This window comes from Mesoplodon densirostris, chromosome 4 (assembly GCF_025265405.1).
Source record: "Mesoplodon densirostris isolate mMesDen1 chromosome 4, mMesDen1 primary haplotype, whole genome shotgun sequence".
Lineage (NCBI taxonomy): Eukaryota > Metazoa > Chordata > Mammalia > Artiodactyla > Ziphiidae > Mesoplodon > Mesoplodon densirostris.
Genome location: NC_082664.1, coordinates 116,757,290 through 116,781,518, shown reverse-complemented (window position 1 = coordinate 116,781,518; position 24,229 = coordinate 116,757,290). Strand labels below are relative to the sequence as shown.

At 40.9% G+C, this 24,229-nt stretch overlaps 1 protein-coding gene across 1 annotated transcript in view; it reads right to left on the bottom strand.

The window, feature by feature from the left end:
* Nucleotides 1-19,877, bottom strand: part of CHRNA5 (cholinergic receptor nicotinic alpha 5 subunit) — a 52,040-nt gene extending 32,163 nt beyond the window's left edge. Inside the window, exon 1 of the mRNA XM_060095128.1 lies at nt 19,684-19,877. Coding sequence (XP_059951111.1) covers nt 19,684-19,810 — 127 coding nt within the window. The 5' untranslated portion in view covers nt 19,811-19,877. The remainder of the gene's footprint in view (nt 1-19,683) is intronic.
* Between the last annotated feature and the right edge of the window lie 4,352 nt (nt 19,878-24,229).

Genomic DNA, 24,229 nt, shown 5'->3' with positions numbered 1-24,229 from the left:
AAATGAGATTAAAAATTCTCTAGAAGGGATCAATAGCAGAATAACTGAGGCAGAAGAACGGATAAGTGACCTGGAAGATAAAATAGTGGAAATAACTACCACAGAGCAGAATAAAGAAAAAAGAATGAAAAGAATTGAGGACAGTCTCAGAGACCTCTGGGACAACATTAAATGCACCAACATGCAAATTATAGGGGTCCCAGAAGAAGAAGAGAAAAAGAAAGGGACTGAGAAAATATTTGAAGAGATTACAGTTGAAAACTTCCCTAATATGGGAAGGTAAATATTCAATCAAGTCCAGGAAGCCCAGAGAGTCCCATACAGGATAAATCCAAGGGGAAACATGCCAAGACACATATTAATCAAACTATCAAAAATTAAATACCAAGAAAAAATATTAAAAGCAGCAAGGAAAAAACAACAAGTAACATACAAGGGAATCCCCATAAGGTTAACAACTGATCTTTCAGCAGAAACTCTGCAAGCCAGAAGGGAGCGGCAGGACATATTTAAAGTGATGAAAGGGAAAAAATTACAACCAAGATTACTCTACCCAGCAAGAATCTCATTCAGAATCGATGCAGAAATTAAAACCTTTACAGACAAGCAAAAGCTAAGAGAATTCAGCACCACCAAACCAGCTTTACAACAAATACCAAAGGAACTTCTCCAGGCAAGAAACACAAGAGAAGGAGAAGACCAAAATAACAAACCCAAAACAATTAAGAAAATGATAATAGGAACATACATATCAATAACTACCTTAAATGTAAATGAATTAAATGCTCCAATCAAAAGACACAGGCTGGCTGAATGGATACAAAAACAAGACCCATTTATATGCTGTCTACAAGAGACCCACTTCACACCTAGGGACACATACAGACTGAAAGTGAGGGGATGGAAAAACTTATTCCATGCAAATGGAAATCAAAAGAAAGCTGGAGTAGCAATTCTCATATCATACAAAATAGACTTTAAAATAAAGACTATTACAAGAGACAAAGAAGGACACTACATTGTGATCATGGGATTAATCCAAGAAGAAGATATAACAATTGTAAATATTTATGCACCCAACATAGGAGCACCTCAATACATAAGGCAAATGCTAACAGCAATAAAAGGGGAAATTACCAGTAACACAGTCATAGTAGGGGACTTTAACACCCCACTTTCATCAATGGACAGATCATCCAAAATGAAAATAAATAAGGAAACACAAGCTTTAAATGATACATTAAACAAGATGGACTTAATTGATATTTACAGGACATTCTGTCCAAGAACAACAGAATACACTTGTTTCTTAAGTGCTCATGGAACATTCTCCAGGATAGATCATATCTTGGGTCACAAATCAAGCCTTGGTAAATTTAAGAAAATTGAAATTGTATCAAGTATCTTTTCTGACCACAACGCTATAAGACTAGATATCAATTACAGGAAAAAATCTGTAAAAATACAAACACATGGAGGCTAAACAATACACTACTAAATAACCAAGAGATCACAGGGGAAATCAATAAATACTAGAAACAAATGACAATTAAAACACAACGACCCAAAACCTAGGGAATGCAGCAAAAGCAGTTCTAAAGGGAAGTTTATAGCAATACAATCCTACCTCAAGAAACAAGAAAAATCTCAAACAAACAACCTAACCTTACACCTAAAGCAATTAGAGAAAGAAGAACAAAAAAACCTGAAAGTTAGCAGAAGGAAAGAAATCAAAAAGATCAGATCAGAAATAAATGAAAAAGAAATGAAGGAAACAGTAGCAAAGATCAATAAAACTAAAAGCTGGTTCTTTGAGAAGATAAACAAAATTGATAAACCATTAGCCAGCCTCATCAAGAAAAAAGGGGAGAAGACTCAAATCAATAGATTTATAAAAGAAAAATGAGAATTAAAAACTGACACTGCAGAAATACAAAGGATCATGAGAGATTACTACAAACAACCATATGGCAATAAAATGGACAACCAGGAAGAAATGGACAAATTCTTAGAAATGCACAACCTTCTGAGACTGAACCAGGAAGAAATAGAAAATATAAACAGACCAATCACAAGCACTGAAATTGAGACTGTGATTAAAAATCTTCCAACAAACAAAACCCCAGGACCAGATGGCTTCACAGGCGAATTCTATCAAACATTTAGAGAATAGCTAACACCTCTCCTTCTCAAACTCTTCCAAAATATAGCAGAGGGAGGAACACTCCCAAACTAGTACTACGAGGACACCATCACCCTGATACCAAAACCAGACAAAGATGTCACAAAGAAAGAAAACTACAGGCCAATATCACTGATGAACATGGATGCAAAAATCCTCAACAAAATACTAGCAAACAGAATCCAACAGCACAGTAAAAGGAACATACACCATGATCAAGTGGGGTTTATCCAAGGCATGCAAGGATTCTTCAATATACGCAAATCAATCAATGTGATACACCATATTAACAAATTGAAGGAGAAAAACGATATCATCTCAATAGATGCAGAAACATCTTTTGGCAAAATTCAACACACGTTTACGATAAAAACCCTGCAGAAAGTAGGCATAGAGGGAACTTACCTCAACATAATAAAGTCCATATATGACAAACCGACAGCCAACATCATTCTCAAGGGTGAAAAACTGAAACCATTTCCACTAAGATCAGGAACAAGACAAGGTTGCCACTATCACCACTATTATTCAACATAGTTTTGGAAGTTTTAGCCACAGCAATCAGAGAAGAAAGAGAAATAAAAGGAATCCAAATTGGAAAAGAAGAAGTAAAGCTGTCACTGTTTGCAGATGACATGATACTATACACAGAGAATCCTAAAGATGCTACCAGAAAACTACTAGAGCTAATCAATGAATTTGGTAAAGTAGCAGGATACAAAATTAATGCACAGAAATCTCTTGCATTCCTATATACTAGTAATGAAAAATCTGAAAGAGAAATTAAGGAAACACTCCCATTTACCACTGCAACAAAAAGAATAAAATACCTAGGAATAAACCTACCTAGGGAGACAAAAGACCTGTATGCAGAAAACTATAAGACACTGATGAAAGAAATTAAAAATGATACAAACAGATGGAGAGATATACCATGTTCTTGGAATGGAAGAATCAATAATGTGAAAATGACTATACTACCCAAAGCAATCTACAGAGTCAATGTAATCCCTATCAAACTACCACTGGCATTTTTCACAGAACTAGAACAAAAAATTTCACAATTTGTATGGAAACACAAAGGACCCCAAATAGCCAAAGCAATCTTGAGAAAGAAAAATGGAGCTGGAGGAATTGGGCTCCCGGACTTCAGAGTATACTACAAAGCTACAGTAATCAAGACAATATGGTACTGGCACAAAAACAGAAATATAGATGAATGGAACAGGATAGAAAGCCCAGAGATAAACCCACGCACATACAGTCACCTTATTTTTGATAAAGGAGGCAAGAATATACAATGGAGAAAAGACAGCTTCTTCAATAAGTGGTGCTAGGAAAACTGGACCGCTACATGTAAAAGAATGAAATTAGAACACTCCCTAACACCATACACAAAAATAAACTTAAAATGGATTAAAGACCTAAATGTAGGGCCAGACAGTAGAAAACTCTTAGAGGAAAAAATAGGCAGAACACTCTATGACATAAATCACAGCAAGATCCTTTTTGACCTACCTCCTAGAGAAACAGAAATAAAAACAAAAATAAACAAATGCGACCTAATGAAACTTCAAAGCTTTTGCACAGCAAAGGAAACCATAAACAAGACAGAAAGACAACCCTCAGAATGGGAGAAAATATTTGTAAACGAAGCAACTGACAAAGGATTTATCTCCAAAATTTACAAGGAGCTCATGCAGCTCAACATCAATAAAACAAACAACCCAATCCAAAAATGGACAGAAGACCTAAATAGACATTTCTCCAAAGAAGATATACAGATTGCCACCAAACACATGAAAGGATGCTCAACATCACTAATCATTAGAGAAATCCAAATCAAAACTACAAATGAGGTATCACCTCACACCAGTCAGAATGGCCATCATCAAAAAATCTACAAACAGTAAATGCTGGAGAGGGTGTGGAGAAAAGGGAACACTCTTGCACTGTTGGTGGGAAGTAAATTGATACAGCCACTATGGAGAACAATATGGAGGTTCCTTTAAAAACTAAAAATAGAACTACCATACAACCCAGCAATCCCACTACTGGGCATATACCCTGAGAAAACCATAATTCAGAAAGAGTCATATACCACAGTATTCATTGCAGCTCTATTTACAGTAGCCAGGACATGGAAGCAACCTAACTGTCCATCGACAGATGAAGGGATAAAGAAGATGTGGCACATATATACAATGAAATATTACTCAGCCATAAAAAGAAATGAAATTGGGTTATTTGTAGTGAGGTGGGTGGACCTAGAGTCTGTCATACAGAGTGAAGTAAGTCAGAAAGAGAAACAAATACTGTATGCTAACACATATATATGGAATCTAAAAAAAAAAAAGAAAATGGTTCTGAAGAACCTAGGGGCAGGACAGGAATAAGGAGGCAGGCGTAGAGAATGGCCTTGAGGACACGGGGAGGGGGAAGGGTAAGGATGGACGAAGTGAGAGAGTGGCATGGACATATATACACTACCAAATGTAAAATAGATAGCTAGTGGGAAGCAGCCACATAGCACAGGGAGATCAGCTCGGTGCTTTGTGACTACCTAGAGGGGTGGGAAAGGGAGGGTGGGAGGGAGAGGAAAGAGGGAGGAGATATGGGGATATATGTATACGTATAGCTGATTCACTTTGTTATAAAGCAGAAACTAACACACCATTGTAAAGCAATTATACTCCAGTAAAGATGTAAAAAATAATAATAATACAGAACGGTCTCTTTGCAATCAACATTTGGAAAGGGACAAAATATTTGCAAATCATATATCTGATAAGGAGATAATATCCAGAATATGTAAAGAACTCCTACAACTCAACAAGAACAAAACCCCCAAATAACCGAATTAAAAAATTGGACAAGGACTTGAATACACATTTCTCCAAAGATGACATTAAAATGACTAACAAGCATATGAAAAGATGTTCAGCATCACTAATCATTAGAGAAACGTAAATGAAAAGTCACAAGATGGGGACTTCTCTGGTGGCACAGTGGTTAAGAATCTGCCTGCCAATGCAGGGGACAAGGGTTTGATCCCTGTTCTGGGAAGATCCAACATGCCGCAGAGCAACTAAGCCCATGTGCCACAACTACTGAAGCCTGCGGGCTCTAGGGCCCGTGTGCCGTAACTACTGAGCCCGCATGCTGCAACTACTGAAGCCCACGTGCCTAAAGCCCATGCTCTGCAATAAGAGAAGCCACTGCAATGAGAAGCCTGCGCACTGCAACGAAGAGTGGCCCCTGCTTGCCCCAACTAGAGAAAGCCTGTGTGCAGGAACGAAGACTCAACACAGCCAAAAAAAAAAAAATAGCTACACCATCTTTAAAAGAAAAATCACAAGATATCACCTCAAACCCAGTAAGATGGCTACTATTAAAGAAACAGAAAATAGCAAGTGCTGGCAAGGATGTAGAGAAGTTAGGACCCTTGTACAGCATTGGTAGGAATGTAAAATGGTACAGCTGCTGTGGAAAACAATATGTCAGTTCCTCAAAAAATTAAAAATAGAATTACATATGATCCACAAATTCCAATTCTGAGTATATTTCCCAAAGAACTGAAATCAGGATTTTAAAGAGATATATTAGCACACCCATGTACATAGCAGCTTTATTTACAAGAGGTATAAGCAATACAAATGTCCATCTATAGATGAATGGATAAACAAAATGTGATATATACACAGAATGGAATATTATTCAACCTTAAAAAGGAAGGAAATTCTGATACAGGCTACAACATGGGTGAACCTTGAGGACGTTATGCTGAGTGAAATAGGCGAGTCACAAAAAGACAAATACTGCATGATTCCATTTACATTAGGTATCTAAAGTAGCCAAACTCACAGAAACAGAAAGTAGAATGTGGTTCCCCAGGCCTGGGGGAAGAAAGAAATGGAAAGTTGTTCAATGGGCATAGAGCTTCAGCTCTGCAAGATGAAAAAGTTCTGGCAATCTGTTGCACAACAATGTGAATATACTTAATACTACTAAACTTAAAAATGGTTAAGATGGTAAATTTTATGCTATGTATTTTTTAAACCACCATTAAAGTTTTTAATTATTAAAAAAAACTACAATTGAAACTATCACCCACAGAGATGGCATCTGAAATTTCAACAACAAAACAAGGAGTTTGTAATAAGTTGCATCAAATAAGAACTTGAACTGAACAAAACACAGCAAAAGGCTTCAGGATTTTCATGAGGTATTGTTAAAGGGAAAAAGGGATAGAAAAGACTATAATGTAATCCTACTTTTGTAAAATAATCAATTATTAAAATCTATCTATATCTATCTACCTATATAATTATATACGCCTGAGGAAAATTATGGCATTTTGCATACTAAATCAACAAGGGTAATTAACACGGGTTATATGGGGGGATATTGATGTGGGTTAGGGAAGGAGGGAGAGAGAAGAGATGGGAAAGGGAGAGTACAAAAAAGGAAAGGGGGAAAATACCAAACTCAATGAAAAAAATAATTCTCAAGTAGCCATACTCCTCAGATAGGCTACAAGTTTCTTAAACTTTCCCACATCTCAGTGTGCGTTCAGCACACAGGAAGACTGCTGACATTAGGTAAAGTTTTGAAATTACTTAGTTATTGGAATAAAAGTGAAAATATATGTATATATATATTTTTTTTTGGTAGAGGAAAGGATTATTTATTTATTTATTTATTTATTTAGGGCTGTGTTGGGTCTTCGTTTCGTGCAAGGGCTTTCTCTAGTTGCGGCAAGCGGGGGCCACTCTTCATCGCGGTGCGCGGGCCTTTCATTATCGCGGCCTCTCTTGTTGCGGGGCACAGGCTCCAGACGCGCAGGCTCAGTAGTTGTGGCTCACGGGCCTAGCTGCTCCGCGGCATGTGGGACCTTCCCATACCAGGGCTCGAACCCGTGTCCCCTGCATTGGCAGGCAGATTCTCAACCACTGCGCCACCAGGGAAGCCCCACGAAAAAATATTTTTACATAAGAACTGGACCTTAGTAGTAAGGTGGATGGTGCTATCATCTTTCACCATCTATCTTTATGATTGGTGCTTGAGCCATAGGTCAGGCCCCTTGGTTAACTGATTTCTTATTTTCATTTCTACTAGTTAAGAAAATCCTAGCTCTCAGGAATGGCAGCAAGCATTGGTAGATCCGGAAATTCAACTTAAGCAGGGACCTGGGGACTTCCCTGGTGGTCCAGTGGTTAAGACTCTACGCTCCCAATGCAGGCGGCCCAGGTTCGACCCCTGGTCAGGGAACTAGACCCCACATGCCACAAGTAAAAGATCCTGCATGCTGCAATGTAAGGTCTTGCACACGGCAAAGAAGATCCCGCGTGCCGCAACTAAGACAAGGTGCAGCCAAATCAATAAATAAATATTAAAAAAACAAGAAACAGGGAACTGAAAAAAGACCTGAGTGCTGCATCATATGGGCTTTATATGGGCTTCTATCCAAGTGTCCTTCAAGCCCAGTCCCTTCACCCTGACTCCTACTGACTCTTTCTCTTGTCCATCTCTTCTGTCTTTTCCTCCTCTGCAAGCCCAGGGAATTATTTCCTCCTGTTAAGGAAAAGCTGTGCTCTAACATTATGTAGCCTATGCTAAGTTGCCCTCTACGGTCCACGTTTTTGAAACTGAAAAAGGCAAAAATGAACTCCTAGACCCACTGTCTGCTGGCACATCACGTTCCTTCTCTAAAGTATGAGCACAGAATTAGCTAGCTTGAGCAGGTAGGGGGAAGAGCCAAGAGGTACAAGGAAAAACCAGGAACAACATAAAGAGGGCATTAATATTTCAAAAATATTATCTTGTCACACTGACATCCTCAAAACTAAATTTGATAGATCACTTCTAACTATTCAAGATATGACTGTACCAAGGAGCTATGCTACTTGAGAACATCTGAAATCAGAAAAAATGGCATTATTAATGTCATGAAAAAAATGTTTCTCTCAAATCCCACAAGTTTAAGAACTCATGTGTGCACTTTTCCCCTTGAGAACCAGGACAGTGCAATGCAGAAAAGCAGAGGCTTACACAGAGTGCCCATTTCTTCATGCACCAGGCTGAAAGACATGCCTGGTGCCTGTGATCTGCTCTTATTCACAACTGTTTAATATCCCCTTCAACACTGAACCGAGGTCAGGAAGCATGCTGTCCCCACCAGCTGCTCTCTGTGAATGAAAGTGCAGGACCCGGCCACGCCGTGCAACACTGCTTACTTGCAGAGCTACACCCTTCCCTGCTGCCCACAGAGTTGGTGCTGTCAGAGCTGTTCTCAAAACACTTTTCCAGTCTACATCAGAGATCACAAAAGGATCCAAAATAAATTTAAAATCTCTTCTTCTGTAACCTGAGTCCCCAGGAATGAAAATAAAATGCCACCCGGCACACCTCCCTCATACGTACCAGGCATAAACCAGAGGGTGATTCGTGCTCTGCATTTAGTGGTTTTGTCTAACCAAAAAGCAAAATACCTGAAAGCACACAAGTGATAGTAATAGCTCTTCCACTTGGCATGCTATTAAGACCATGTGACATCTAGCACTGTCATTAATTAATTAATTTATTTATTTATAATATATTTATTTATTTTTGGCTGCACTGGGTCTTTGTTGCTGTGCGCGGGCTTTCTCTAGTTGCAACGAGTGGGAGTTACTATTTGTCGTGGTGCGCCGACTTCTCATTGCGGTGGCTTCTCTTGCTGCAGAGCACGGGCTCTAGGTGCCTGGGCTTCAGTGGTTGTGGCTTGCGGGCTCTAGAGTGCAGGCTCAGTACTTGGGGCACACAGGCCTAGGTGTTTTGCAGCATGTGGGATCTTCCCAGACCAGGGCTCGAACCCGTGTCCCCTGCACTGGCAGGCAGATTTCCAACCACTGTGCCACCAGGGAAGTCCCTAGCACTGTCATTTAATAAAGGGACTTTAGTAATAGTCACTCTGCTTTCTCTTCTAGCAGAATAACTTGTGCCTGGATTCACAAGCTGCTTACCACTAGCAAGCCTTAAAGCCCTTTTGGGCGCATGGAACTCATTCTACTCTGAATGTCATCTCTGGGATCTTGGCCTCTTCAGCAACAAAATTCATCAATTTTGTACTGTAAAGTTATTTTATATTTATTCAAGAAAATAACTGGTTCACCAGAGAGGCCGCTATCCTTTGAAAACGTCACAAATGCTTTCCAGGCTGCCATTATTTGACAAAGTTTCACAATAAAATAACCCCTGGGTACTAGGGAATGGATTACTGATAGGGTGAAATCTGATTGCCAGCTAATCATTGTTTTGCTTTCCTTTGAGGGGAGTATATGTGAAATCACCATATCTGCAGATACATTTGTCCCAACACGTATAGATTTATACTCTGTACACACACTACATTATAGCAGAATTCTGAATCGTACATTATTATTCATCATCACTATTTTTGAGCCACTGATGCATTTTTTTAAAATGGAATATAATGCAATAGCTAATATCAATAACTACCCTTAAATTACATGAAGCCTGGCGAAGCTCCACAACATTAACATGTTAGCTAGGACAATTCGTTACATATACATTCTTTAAAAATGCAGGGCCTCCCTGGTGGCGCAAGTGGTTGAGAGTCCGCCTGCCGATGCAGGGGATACGGGTTCGTGCCCCGGTCTGGGAGGATCCCATATGCCGCGGAGCGGCTGGGCCCGTGAGCCATGGCCGCTGAGCCTGCGCGTCCGGAGCCTGCGCGTCCGGAGCCTGTGCTCCGCAACGGGGGAGGCCACAACAGTGAGAGGCCCGCATACCGCAAAAAAAAAAAAAAAATGCAAACATTAAGAACACAATAGCACACACATCTTTAAAAAAACACAATTAATCTTACATTTCAAGTATGTAAAATGTATGCAAAAAATATTATTCCAGTGCTGACCACCTGATGGACCTCAGGGATGCTTTGCGTTTTCAGGACACACTTTCAGAAACACCAATCAAGCATAGTCTTTCAGAAACTACTGGCTTAAGCACATCTAATCCTTACTTTGGCAGGGAATTTTTTTAGGGTACCCAACAATTACTTTTAGTAATTTTTCAGGAGGCTTATAAAATTGCACTCAACAATGCAGATTCTAGAAATTCTACTCTAGTTCTCCATTTATTTACAACAGAGAATCCCAAAAGGTCATTTCGAAGGGTACAACAACTAAAATAAGCTTAAGGAAAAAGAGAGATTGCTTTCATGGAATCTGTATCTCCTATACAGACCTCTCCTCTCGGTCCACACCTGAATACCCATTTCCCAAAAAAATTTCAAGTCATTTAGTGAAACCACACATAGTTTCAAAAAAATGTAATCTCGCTCATTAATTTTAGTATGGTGAAGAGGAAGGGACATAGAACCATAAAGCTGAAAGCTTTAATTTGAATACTCAGTACCACTAGTTACCTGTTAACCTCCATATGTCACAGTTCTCTAATCTATATGAAATCAACATGCACAAAACCAAATTCATGATCTTCCCCCAAATGGTCCCCTGACGGTATTCCCCATCACAATGAGTGGTCCCAGCATCTGCCTAGTTCCACAACTTAAAAACCTAGGAGTTATCTTTCATACCACCTGCATTGCCAATCCACAAGGAAACTATTGATTTTACCTCCTAAATATTTCTCAAATCCAGCCATTTCTTAACAGCCTCATGGCCATCATCCTAGCACATGCTATCTGCATCTCTCATCAGGACGAGGGCAAGCCAACTACCCTAAGTGGTGTCCACGCAATTTCTTAGCCCCCTCCAATTGGTTCTCTGCACTGATACACAAGTGATCTTTTCAAAACACAAATCTGATATTATGCCCTGGCTTAAAATCCTTCTGTAGCGTTCCATTAAGATAGACCAAAATCCTTAAGGCCAAACGCTGCCCAATCTGTCCCCTGTAGCCTCTCTCCCTTGCTCTCCCCAGCTACATGGCCGGTTCAGCTTCTCAAACACACCACACTATTCCCTCCTGTAAGGAGTGCTCTTCTTCCCTTCTGAGATGTCCTCCCTCCCCTTCACCTAGCTAACTCCTACTCATCCTTCAGATCTCAACTTCTTCAGGACCCTGTCCTGCCCACAAAGTCTCCATTAGGTTCCTCTGCAGAGAACCATGCTCCTTATCTGAGGTGTAATTATACAATCTTGGATGTATCTGATTAAAGTCTGTCTTCCCCACTGTGGTGGAAACTAATGGCAGCAGGTACTGTGTTTTATTCACCATCATAACCCCATCACCTAACAACATACTGGCACATAGTAGATGCTCCATTTGTTGAACGAATATATGAATGGGTAAAGGAGTCAGTACCATCTGATGATTCCCATTTATCTCTAATAATTCAGAATTTCATCATTGGTTGTGAAAGCAACTGTCACAAGAGATACACAATTTTACTGTTAAGGATTACGAGTCACTAGACAGCTTCTTGGAAGTTAGAGAGACCTTGTCTTACTCAGATTTGAATATGAAGAGAGTTAATATAACATACTGGCTAAGGACTCAGGATTTTAAGTCCACAGGTTGGGTTCTATCTAGCCTCTAATACTTACTGTCTGACCTGAAGGCAAGTTACCTAACTTCTTGGCGTATTAGTTTTTTCATCGGTAAAACTGGTCTAAAACAATACCTACCTAATAAGGTTATTGTGAGGATTAAATAAAATTGTTCCTATAAATGCCACCACAGGGTCATTCTTATTAGTCCATAAATGATTGCTAAAGTAATGATAACTGAAAGACCTCTAAAGGCAAACACACAAAAATATTACCACAAAGCAATCACTGACTGCAGAGCTACTGATTTCTACCTAAAACTTCCACGATAGCCCAAGAAAGATCATCTACCTACAGATTACTCTAGACAACAGGACTTTGCAAAAAAAAAAGAAGGAAGAACATGTCTGTGGCATCGCGCACTCTCAACACAGTGCAATGACAGTTCAGTGAATAGCTCTCCTCAAGTCTATATCCTTTACAGCTAATAATAATAATTAGAATACCAACCTACTAATAGCACATAAATCACATATCTCAGAAAAACAAAGAGAACCAAGCTGTGAAGCACACTGAAAACAGGACAAGAACAACAACAAAAATAATTAATGGGCAATTCTTCTGAAGTAGTTAAAAATACAAGAGAAAAACTAAATTGAATATGTAAAAAGTGCAAATATATATACTGCCATTAACTCTCTGAGAAATTTGGGTTTTACAAATCCATTTGTAACTCCAAGTATCATTACTCTGGTATTGTCTCAAGTTTGAGGAATTAAAAGAATGACCTATAGAAGAAATTTCACTTTTAAGTCACTTACTGAAACCACATACATTTTCAAAGAAATGTAACCTTGATCTTTAATTTTAGTATGGTGATTAAGAAACGGCACAAAACCGCAAAGCTGAAAACCATAATTTGAACACTCGGCACCACTAAATAGGTGTTAAATTCCCCATATTCCCATATTTCCCAATTTCCCCATTTTCTTTTCTTTTTCTTTAATATTTACTTATTTATTTATCTGGTTGCACTGGGTCTTAGTTGCAGCTTGCGGGCTCCTTAGTTGCGTCCAGTGGGCTCCTTAGATGTGGCATGCAAACTCTTAGTTCTGGCATGCATTTGGGATCTAGTTCCCTGACCAGGGATCGAACCTGGGCCCCTTGTATTGGGAGCGCAAAGTCTTAACCACTGCCCCACCAGGGAAGTCCCCCCATTTTCTAATTTGCAGAAATAAGGATATCTGTTGGCATAATGTTGAAAACTGTTAAATGGCAAGAACTCTTGAGTTTGTTATACTTGAGGATTTTTGTGTATGTTTGAGTTTTTCCACTATAAAACATTAATAAAAAGGATAACTTCTGCTTTGCTGCCTCACTGTTATGCGGAAAAAATGAAAAAGTACATTATCTCACTATGTCAGGTAGTGTCTAAGGTAGTTGAAAACTCTTTTTAAAGTTTGTTCCACTAAATTTGGTGGGTAGCTAAATAGATAAGGATTTAAAAAACCAATTCTAGGAAGATAAGACACAATAGTGTCCTCTATTGGCATTCTTCCATGAAGAATCATGATTTTCTTATCAAAAAGTATTGAAAAAAGTCAGCCAAGGTGTTCTGCAACTAAATATGAATAATAGTAGCCCTTTACCAATATTTAGATAAAGATAAATTAACAGACAACACCTGCTATAATTTTAAGTTTCTTCCATAAATTCTTCTTAAATCTTTAGCATCTGCTACAACCTGAGTATATTAGAGCCTAACATGTAATACCTAGTTTTGCTCATTCATTCATTCAACAATTGTTGAGTGCCTGCTTCCCATGCCAGCCTCTGTCAGGTGCTAGAGGTAAAGCAGAAAACTCTGGTGCCTGCCTTCCTGGGGACAAGTTTGCATATTTATTTACTTTCATCATAGCATAATTATAAACTGTATGGCTATGCCGAGAACACCCCACAATGTGAAGGGCACCCCCTGCATATGTTAACATGGCTGCAGCCCTGAAGTCTAACAAAGAATTTCTCAACTCAACACTCTTGACAGTTTGGGCTAGAGAGTTCTTTGTTACAGGGGGCTGTCCCATGCACTACAGGATGTTTGGCAGCATCCCTAGCTTCCATCCACTGCATATAACACCCCCTCAATGTGACAACCCAAAACATGGCCAAACATCGCCAAATATCCCCTGGTGGGGGAGAGGGAGGGATGCACAAAACTGCCCCTGGTTGAGAGTCACTGGTCTAACAGTAGCTAGTAAGCAGCAGGTGTAGAACTAGAACCCAGATTTGTTTCTGTTCTCAGAATAATACTTTAGGGACTTCCCTGGCCATCCAGTGGTTAAGACTTCGCCTTCCAATGCAGGGGGTGCGGGTTCAATCCCTGGTCAGGGAGCTAAGATCCCATTTGCCTCGTAGCCAAACAACCAAAACATAAAAAACAGAAGCAATATTGTAACAAATTCAGTAGACTTTTAAAATGGTCCACATTTTTAAAAATCTTAAAAAAAATAATACTTTAATGACAAAAGTAATGTATGATCATTGTCAAGATTCCAACCAAAAGCACATTAAGAGTAGGAAATCTCCCTCTCCTCCTTCTTATCTCCCTTCCTGCAAGGCTAACCACTGTTAAGTCTGTTGTGTACACATCTTAAAATACATACACACACACACACACACAGAGGAAGAATAAATGTTTTCTTTTTAACTTCTGCGACTTGCTTCTGTCTGTCATTCAGTCCTCTAGGTCAATGTACATCCATCCATCTCACTCTTCATAAGCCACAAAGCAGTCTGGGTTATGGGTGTATCATAATTTATGTAAGCTTTCACCACTGGTAGGCATTTATACAGTCTTTAGTTTTTGGTTATTTCTAACCATGCTACAATGGAAAAATGCTATAGTTAACATCCTTGGACAAGGACTTCTATGACACCAACTCGCAGGAGTAGAACTGCTGAGTCAAGGTATACATGTAAATTTTGCTGGTTACTGCCAATAGCCTTCCCCTTCTCCTTTACAGGTCACCATAGGAAGAAATAAGATAACGTATCTAAAAGGTTTGTAACAGTGATATATATTATATATACTCAATTAATAATTAAGGCATTCCTGGAGTAATCTTTCCCTACAAGTCTGCTTGTATGTTTTTTAAGTTAACAAAAAGTGTCTTGTATACTTTTTAAAAAGATCCTCTCTGCAGCAGTGCTAGGAGGGCTATTTTAAGCAATAGCAAGATAAAAAAGTGAACATAACCAACCATTTTGTAAATGAGAAGAAATGCATACTATATCCAACATTTTCAATGTGGCAAATAGGTATGCTTACCAGTCATTATTTTAAGTGTTACAGATGAAATGCAGAGGGGCTTTTTTTTTTCACTCTAGGATTTTCATTATATTTTCTATTGATTTTTATGACAGAATTATCAGATAAAGTTTCTCTGTAACTGATATGCTTTAGTAAACCTAATTTAACATCTTGCCCTCTCAGAACACTTGCAGTAAGAAAATGACCTTAGGCAGTGTTAAATTTAGGTCCAGTCAATAGTTTTCAAGAAGAGACAACTTGCACACTTTAAAAGTTTAAGCATCATCAGATTGAATAAATGCAGAGTTCACTATCGTAATTTGACACCTCTCAACAGGCAATAAGTACATATTATGAGCTAGTATATTTACAGTGTCATGAACTAAAACACCCGATGGAACATGAAGTTGCCTCAGTTCACTATAGCCTGTGTGACCTTGATTAAGACTCTTGCAGGGCTTCCCTGGTGGCGCAGTGGTTAAGAATCCGCCTGCCAATGCAGAGGACACAGGTTCGAGCCCTGGTCCAAGAAGATCCCACGTGCCGCGGAGCAACGAAGCCCATGCACCACAACTACTGAAGCCCGCGCGCCTAGAGCCCATGCTCCACAACAAGAGAAGCCACCACACTGAGAAGCCTGCGCACCGCAACGAAAGTAGCCCCCGCTGGCAGCAACTAGAGAAAGCCCACGCACAGCAACGAAGACCTAACGCAGCCAAAAATAAATAAGATGAAATAAATAAACTTAAAATATTAAAAAAAAAAGACTCTTGCAAATTTCCTCCTTAGGATTGTCCAAATATGAATGAATAGTGGGGACTGGAAGGAAACATGGAAATGGGAAGACAGCTCTATTTGTTAGGCTGGTGGGATAGTGCTTAGTTTCTATTGGCCTTATCCTGTTTGGGCTATAGTTCATTGTAAATTCTCTGTTTCCATAGTTACTATCACTGGATCCTCTTAAAAATCCATCCAATTCATATGAATGGGAAACTGTCTACAACCTTGCTACTCAAAGTGTGGTACTCTGACCGGCAGCATCCATATCACTCAGGGCCTTGTGAGAAATGCAGAACCTCAGGCCCCACCTCTGAACCACTGCCTGCATTATAATAACATCCCCAGAGGATTCCTGTGCACATTAAAGTTTGAGGAGCCCTGGTCTACAAGACTTAGAGCAGTGATTCTCAAGGGTGGGGAAGAGGGAGACAATTTTGTCCCCAAAGGCCCATTTGACAATATCTGGAGGTATTTTTTGGTGGCTGCTACTGGCATCTCGTGGATAAAGAAAGGCCAAGCTTCCTGCCAAACAACCTACAAGGCAAAGGACAATCTCCCATAACAAAGAAATATCCAGCCCCAAACGTCAGAGGTTGAGAAGCACTGACTGAGAGGAAAAGCAGTTTTGCCCAACTCCATATATACACTGTTGATCGTAAAATAAAAAGAAATATAATATCAGAAGTTCATATTGTCCTTTTTGTCAGAATTCAAATATTCATATTTAATTCCTATCTTTATTGGTAAAAGGCTATATTTTATAATTCTTCTTTAGAAGAAAAGAACATGAGGTCACTGAGTTAAACACAGGAGAAATAATATCATCCTTTCCCAAAATGGAAACAGAACATTTAAATTAAAATTTTAGTCACAGAGCAGACTAGTTTTATATTGTAATTATAAAACAATACCTATGCTGTTCTGGAGAGCAGTTTTCTAAAGAAACAAATTGTAAACTTTTTTCCAAAACTATTCCAGTATTTACCAACTCTCATTGTTAAGACATGCTTATTTAATATTAAACTTAAAATTACATCTGAAAGAATTTAATTGCAATTCTTAGGGGAGAAAAATAATGCTATTAGAAGAAAAATGTTTTGTACTTAAATTACTGTACTAAAATCTCATATCCTAATTATAAAAATTACCTACTAGATCTAATTTGTAGATTATAGGTTAAAAAAAACCCTATTCTGAGAAATGACTGAAAACTTTTTCGAAGTTCCATCCATAGGCTACATTTACAAACTCATCTGAAACGTATCAGGAGATACACAAATAAAACCCTATCTTCCAGGTGCTTAGTCTAGCTCATAAAGCATACTTAGTATTTGCAAGGAAACAAAAATAATTTTTAATTTCAAATTAAACTGCATGAAAAGTTTATATCCTTACATAAGGCATCCAGATACTCTTTTGGATATAATCATAACAAAAGTAGAGAGGACAGTCGCTATATGTGTATTTCTATTAGCTTCTTAAGATGTTAATGAAAATGACTAAAGGTGAGAAGAAAAAGAATCTTTCATAGCTCTCATTTTCTATGAAATAATTATTTTATTTTCCTTTGAATGAAACAGAACTCAGCCCCTACATATACTATATATATAAAGTTTCAACCATTGAAAATGTCACACAACTACACAGCTAAGAAATATAACTGACTAATGACTATCTAATTTCCATAAATCACTCTTGTAATCATGGTCAGGTCAGTTTAAAAGGCTCGTATTATCTTAATATACTAGGTTAATTATCTATACTTTAATACAGACAAAATTTCCTCCTGAGTATCTTTCACAGCTCTGTAACCTTCCACCAGCCAAATAAGTATAGCTGCTGGCAGACTAGACATTTTCTTTTCCTAGAGATTGGCTCAAAGAAAACCATAAGGAAGAGTTATTAAGATCCTGAGATGAATATGAAAACAATAAAATGTAAATATAAAATTAATTATAGTTGGAAGGACCTGAAATCCATCTACAACCACCTTCTAATTTTAAAAATGGAGAACTAAAGGTTCAGCAAGGTCAAGCAAGATGCCCAAGGAAACACAGCAAATTAATGGCAGGTCTCCCATTTCCAGACAGTACTTCAGCAGTTTTACACAAAAGCATATTAACAATTAGGAGCAAGTGTGCAATTCCATCATTCTTTCAACATCACTTTGTTCTTCAAATGATCACTTACTAAGAGCACCAGAATCTTGGGATTTTAGAGTCTGAGAGGGAAGCCTTTCATGATCCCTCCTCTTACAGATGAGGAAACTGATATCCAGAGAGATCTTACTGTTCCATTCATTCACCCACAAGCATTTATTGGACTGCTGCAATAAGCTAGGTCTTAGAGATACAAAGATACACATAAGATCACAGTTCTTAAGGAGCTCATGTGGGACCAAGAGAAAAAAAATATATAAATGTAATCCAACAAGATGGTTATTATAAGAGAGGTATTCACTAAGAAGAGTGGGGGCAGAAAGGAATTAATCAGCTCTGATTGTTTGGATGTAACACTGTACACCAAGCATGAACAGATAGCTATTTACACCAATTAATCTTGGCTACAATGTTTTATATTAAAACAGATGAAAAAAGTTCCACTTTCACCAAAAGGAGTAGAGACTACTGTTTTTTAGAGTGCCAGGCAGAGTGCCTGGCATTTCACGCCTATTATTTAATCCTGAAAATGACTCAGAGGTAAGCAGTATTATCCCCATTTTTCAAAGAAGGAGGACCGCTGAGACAAGCTTGTCCAAGTCAAGATACACCAGAGTCATAATTTGAACCCAGGTTTGCCTGGCTCCCAAATCACATTCCTTTCTTTCTGTTAAACTATGAATCTCTCTGCACAGGATTTATTTGTTCAAATCATCCTCCACGTTTTCTCTACAGTCTTCGTTAAGCAATACACCCTGCAATAAATAATTCTAGCCTTCAAGATTATCACTTCCTAGAATCAGGAATCAGAGTTTAAAAACCTTAAGGAAGGAAAGACAAGAAAAGGTTCTGCTTATACCCAAATAAAGTTTCCTCACTCATAAAAATTGAAATATTGGTGTAGTGAACTTCAGCTTTTACCTCTTGCTTAAAGGAGTCTTACTTTTTCTATGTTTAGATCACACCATAGGTGCTCCATAAGTAGTAGTATTTTTCTTCAAGGTGTTGAGAGGGCAGACTCAAACTTTCTGAAGCTTTGAATTTTAAAAAGTACTAAGCATTTTCTTTTGTTGTTTCTATTCCTGTCCAAAACATTTTGAAATAGAGAAGGCTGGGAAAAAGCTCTATTCCAAGATGCTAAGGAGGAATTTAGGATGCAAATGGTTAGCCCGCTGCCCAGCCTTCTACAGCTAACATGTTTCATCTTCGGGCAAAAAGGAAGATTTCAAATGCTAAGGGGCGAGTTGGGGAGGAGGACGGGGCCAAGGGGTAGAAGATCAAATCCTAATCCCTAGTATTAAGTCCAAGGAGCCTTCATAGTTGCCTGTGAATAAAGTAACTACGCGGGAAGCCCAGCTGAAACCAAGAAAGGAAAGACCTGCTGGATAACGACGGCATCCTTTATTGAAAAAGTTGTATCGAAGTACACACTAAGTCACCCAGCAGTCTCCAGTGATGCGGGTCATGGAACAAATTTCAAAGAGGCCTTTTCTCTGCATTTAAATGAACACATCTGAGCATTTAAACTGAAACCTCACCCCCAAGACCCCAGGAGAAAAATATAACCGCCCTCCGTATAACAAGAATTTCGGTGCGGGCCGCAGCCTCGCCGCTCTCCGGACACCGGCGTGGAGCTGCCCCGGCCTCCCCGCGGTCCCCGCCCGGCTCACCCCGGCGGCCCTGAGCCCCGCCGCCCGCTCCGAAGACGGACCGCCCTCCGCCACCCAGGCTCACCTCCGGGCACGCCGCCTCCCGCGCCCTCCGGACCCCAGCGCCCGGCGACCAGCTGAAAAACGAGGAGGAAGCGGAGCGGGCGGGACCCGAGGCTGAGGACCCTGAGCTCCGACCCCCGCGCAGCCATTGCCCGGGACCCGCGCGGGAACGCAGGGAGCCGTCTCGCGACGGCCGCGTGAGGAACGCGGACTCGAGGGACCGAGCCGGGAGTGTGGGTTGGAGCCAAAGGCTAGCAGTAGCTGCGGAGGGGCTGACAGGGTCCTCAGCTGGAGCCGGGGTAAGCCTCCACTGCCAGCCGGATTTGGGAAGGCTCTGGGCGCGAGAAGAGGCTCGGGAAGCCTAGCCCCGCCCAAACCCCGCCCCCTCTCACCTCTCACCGCCCAGCCCCGCCTCGTCGTCTCTGGCCACGCCCCTCCACTCATAGCCCCGCCTCCGTTCCGCCCCGTCGTTCCCCAGGCCCGGGTTTTGGCCCCACACTATCCATTCTAGCTCCGCCTTTTTCACACCTGGCCCCTCCTCACCACTCTGGCCCCGCCTCCAGGTCTGACAGCTGGCGGGTGAGATGTTGGAGCTCAGAGTCCCAGGAAGGGCAAGGCCAGAGGATGGCATCACAGGCGGGTCCTTAGTCTAACCACAGAGTGACCTTGGGCAAGCCGCTGCACACCTATGATAACTACCATTAATTAATGTCTGCTCCGTGCCCAGCACCAAGAGGGGAACCAGACAGACAGACCGCTCTCAGCAGACAGAAAACCAGTAGACATAAATAAAGTTATTGATGAGAGACGCAAAGGAAACAGGCGGGAGGCTGAAACATAGTGGAAGGGCACTTACTCCTAGGCTTCTGGCTGAAGCTCTCTCCACTCAACACTGCTGCCCACTAAATTCTTCCTTGCGAGGTAAATACCAGTCGCAGCTTGCCTGCCTCAAAACGCTGTTATGAGAGCCAAGTGATCCCCAACAGAAGACAGCGAGGCGACACTGGGCAAGTCACCCTCCCTCTCTGGGCCTGCTTCTTCATCCTTAAAAGGAGGAGGATAAGCTAGAGGACTTGGAAGGTCCAGCTCTGACACTCATTCAAGCCATCCACAGAAATGATTTGCAGGTGTCTCAAATGCGGACAACGCCCTCCATGCTGCCATCAGTTAACGTTAGCAAATGTTAGTGACTCCATCTGCCGCAGACACTAGCAACTCCGATGGTGATTGATAATGACTGCTAGAATTCCAACTCAAATCGCACTAGATCATACATTTCATCCCTTCTATTCGTAATTGATTAGAAAGCTTCATCTGACTGACGAGATTCAGGCAAATCATCTTTGAACTTCAATGGCAGTGCGTTTCTCTGATTCTTCACAGAAAGCTTTACGGATTTGACACCTCTAAGACTCCTTGTAAGCAGAAATATCACTCCAAGCTCCAGACTCTGAATCTGTTTAAAAACTAAACCTCGTTGCAAAGAATCCAAAGGTGAAAATTAGTTAAGACTTTTTTCCCCAACTAAGTACCACCAGGAAAATGGAAACAATATCCATTGAAACTAGTCTGCTTAAGCTGGACTTAAGGAAAGAAAGGGGCCACAGAAAATGATAACCAGGTTGTCACTAATTACACTTCTACATAGGAAGGAAAGACAGTACTTATTGTCCCTTATTTCTGTTTTGCTCTGAAGAATTTATGGGGCATGTAGACACTTATGCAATTCACCCTAACGGTATTTGGAGAAAGTAAAGTGTTATTCTGCTTCTACAGCTAGGGGATTTGAAACTGAGTGGTTGAATAACTGTTGAAGGTCACAGCACCTGTCAGTGGAAAAAATAGAATTAAATGGCTGTTAGCTGAGCCATGGCAAGCATAATTGGGACTCCTAGGTCTCCCCAGAGTGTTATATCAATAACCATGAGAACGGACTTCCCTGGTGGTGTAGTGGTTAGGAATCTGCCTGCCAATGCAGGGGACACGGGTTCGAGCCGTGGTCCAGGAAGATCCCACATGCCTTGGAGCAACTAAGCCCGTGTGCCACAACTACTGAGCCCGCGTGCCTAGAGCCCATGCTCCGCAACAGGAGAAGCCACTGCAATAAGCCCGTCCACCGCAACAAAGAGTAGCCCCTGCTCACTGAAACTAGAGAAAGCCCGTGCACAGCAACGAAGACCCAAGGCAGCCAAAAAAAACCAAATAAATAAATAATTTTTAAAAAATGATTAAAGGGGTAAAATTATAAAAAAAAACAACCATGAGAACAACAGTTATTTACATAATCTGTGAAAAAAATAATACTTGTTGTTACTGTTCTTAAGTGAAAGGCAAAGTATGTAATTTGTTGGTCACTTTAAAATCCAAGCAAATAATTATAGAATATAATGTATGCATCTTGGATGGTTTTTTCTAGAATGATACACCAATTACTCTCGGTTGCTGGATATGGTGGCAGCACCTGACTCTGATAACAGGCGTTTTCACACTGGTAGGAAACGCTGGCTGATCAAATGACAATGGAAACTGGTGCTGTTGCTGTGGCCACTACCTACAAAGGTTCCCTAAAGTAGCATCTGTCTACCAACTTTCTGAGATTTGACCAAAGGGACTGTCATACAGTCTACAGTGCACCCATATCCCAGACGCCACATTTCCTCTGAAGATTATGGAATTTTTGTTACACTTTCCTGCCTTCGCCCATCCTACTCCTCCCTTTCCCTGAATATACAAACCCACCCTTTCTTCAAGACCCATTTCAAATGCCGCTTGCCCCTTGAAGCCTACCCTGGTTCCCCCACCAGACACAGCCTCTCCCTTCTCTGAACTTCCAGAACACTTTTATTTCTCTCACAGCACTTACCACGTTCCATCTTTTGGTCCATTTCTCTATACATCTTATGTCCTCTACTAGATAATGAGGTCCTAGGCTTAGAGTCTACGTCTTATTCATCTTTATAATACACACTAGCCAGTCAGTGCCTTGCCATAGAAAGTGGAATATAATAATTATCATATTAACCTTGCTAGGTAGTGGGAGAATATAATAATCTAAGCACTTTTTAATATACTAGCACATTTAAACTCCAGCAGTATTAGAAGTGTGGTACTTTTATTACCCTTGTTTTGTTTTGACCTCTCCTTCTCACTGCTCTTGGCAGGTTCCTCTTCTTTCACCCAGACTCCGCATGTTGGGAATTCCACAGGCTGAAATCTGGGACCTATCTCTTTCTCTGTGCACTCTGCCCCTGCCTCACCCTACTCCCCCCACTTCTGTGATCTTATCCATTTCCCTGGCTTTAAATACCTTCCACATACTGGCAATGACCAGATTCACACTCAGGTGCTAATCTCAACTTTGTGTCTCTGTGTATGTGACATCATCGTCACTTGGACATGTCAGTTAATTATGTCCCAAAATGTTTTGTCCTCTCAGTCTCCCCATCTCAATCCCTGGTACCACCATCCAACTAATTATTCAAGCAAAAAACGTGGAGGTCATCATTCGTTCTTCCCTCTGCTTCACTCACCAAGTCTAATTCAACCTTAAGTGTTGTTTACCTTGAATCTATCTGGAATCCATATCTCAATCCTCCTCTCCTACTACTATAGTCAAGTCCATGCTTATCTCTAGCTTAGACTCCACCTGCACTCTCCAGCACATTCTGAGGGCAGCCTGAGTGATCGTCTTAAAACAGAAACAGGGCTTCCCTGGAGGTGCAGTGGTTGAGAGTCCGCCTGCCGATGCAGGGGACACGGGTTCGTGCCCCGGTCCAGGAAGATCCCACATGCCGCGGGGCGGCTGGGCCCGTGAGCCATGGCCACTGAGCCTGCACGTCCGGAGCCTGTGCTCCGCAACGGGAGAGACCACAACAGTGAGAGGCCCGCGTACTGCAAAAAAAACCCCCAAAACCAAAATCCCAAGTCCTTGCCACCCGTTAGAGTGGCCCCTGCTGCCTGCATTGACATGTCCCGCCCCCGCCCCCCCCACACACACCGTGTTCCTGGGTCACTGGCCCCTTTCAGTCTCTGGAACCAGCCAGCATGGTCCTGCCTTGACATGAACTGCTCGCTCTGCCTGCCCTATTCTCTCCCCAGCCCTCCTCCTCCCCTGCTTTGCCTAATTACTACTCCTCCTTCAGGACTGAGCTTATTGGTCACCTCTTGAGAGACAAACCAACCTAAGCTGGGTCTTCCACTCCCTCTGCCTATTACTCTGTATCAGTGTGCCCTGTCCCCTCCCCTCACCACATTTGTCACAATTTTTAATAACCTAATTTTAGTGTGCCTGATTCCCCCTATAGAAAATTAGCTCCAGATGGGCAACAGCTGTGTCTGTTATCCACCGGTGGGCGCCCAGTATATGGAGCACACAGTTGATGCTCAAAATGTTTGTTGGATGAATAAATGAATGTTAAGTAGTTTGCCCAAGATCTCTGCATTAGTGAGGGAGAAAATGGTGAGCAGAGATTCAAACCCAGGTGGCCTGACTTCAAACTAAACTGAATCTCTCTCTGTAGACCCCATCCCTAATCTTTAAACCAGAGCCTTAAAACCTGCCTTGCAGG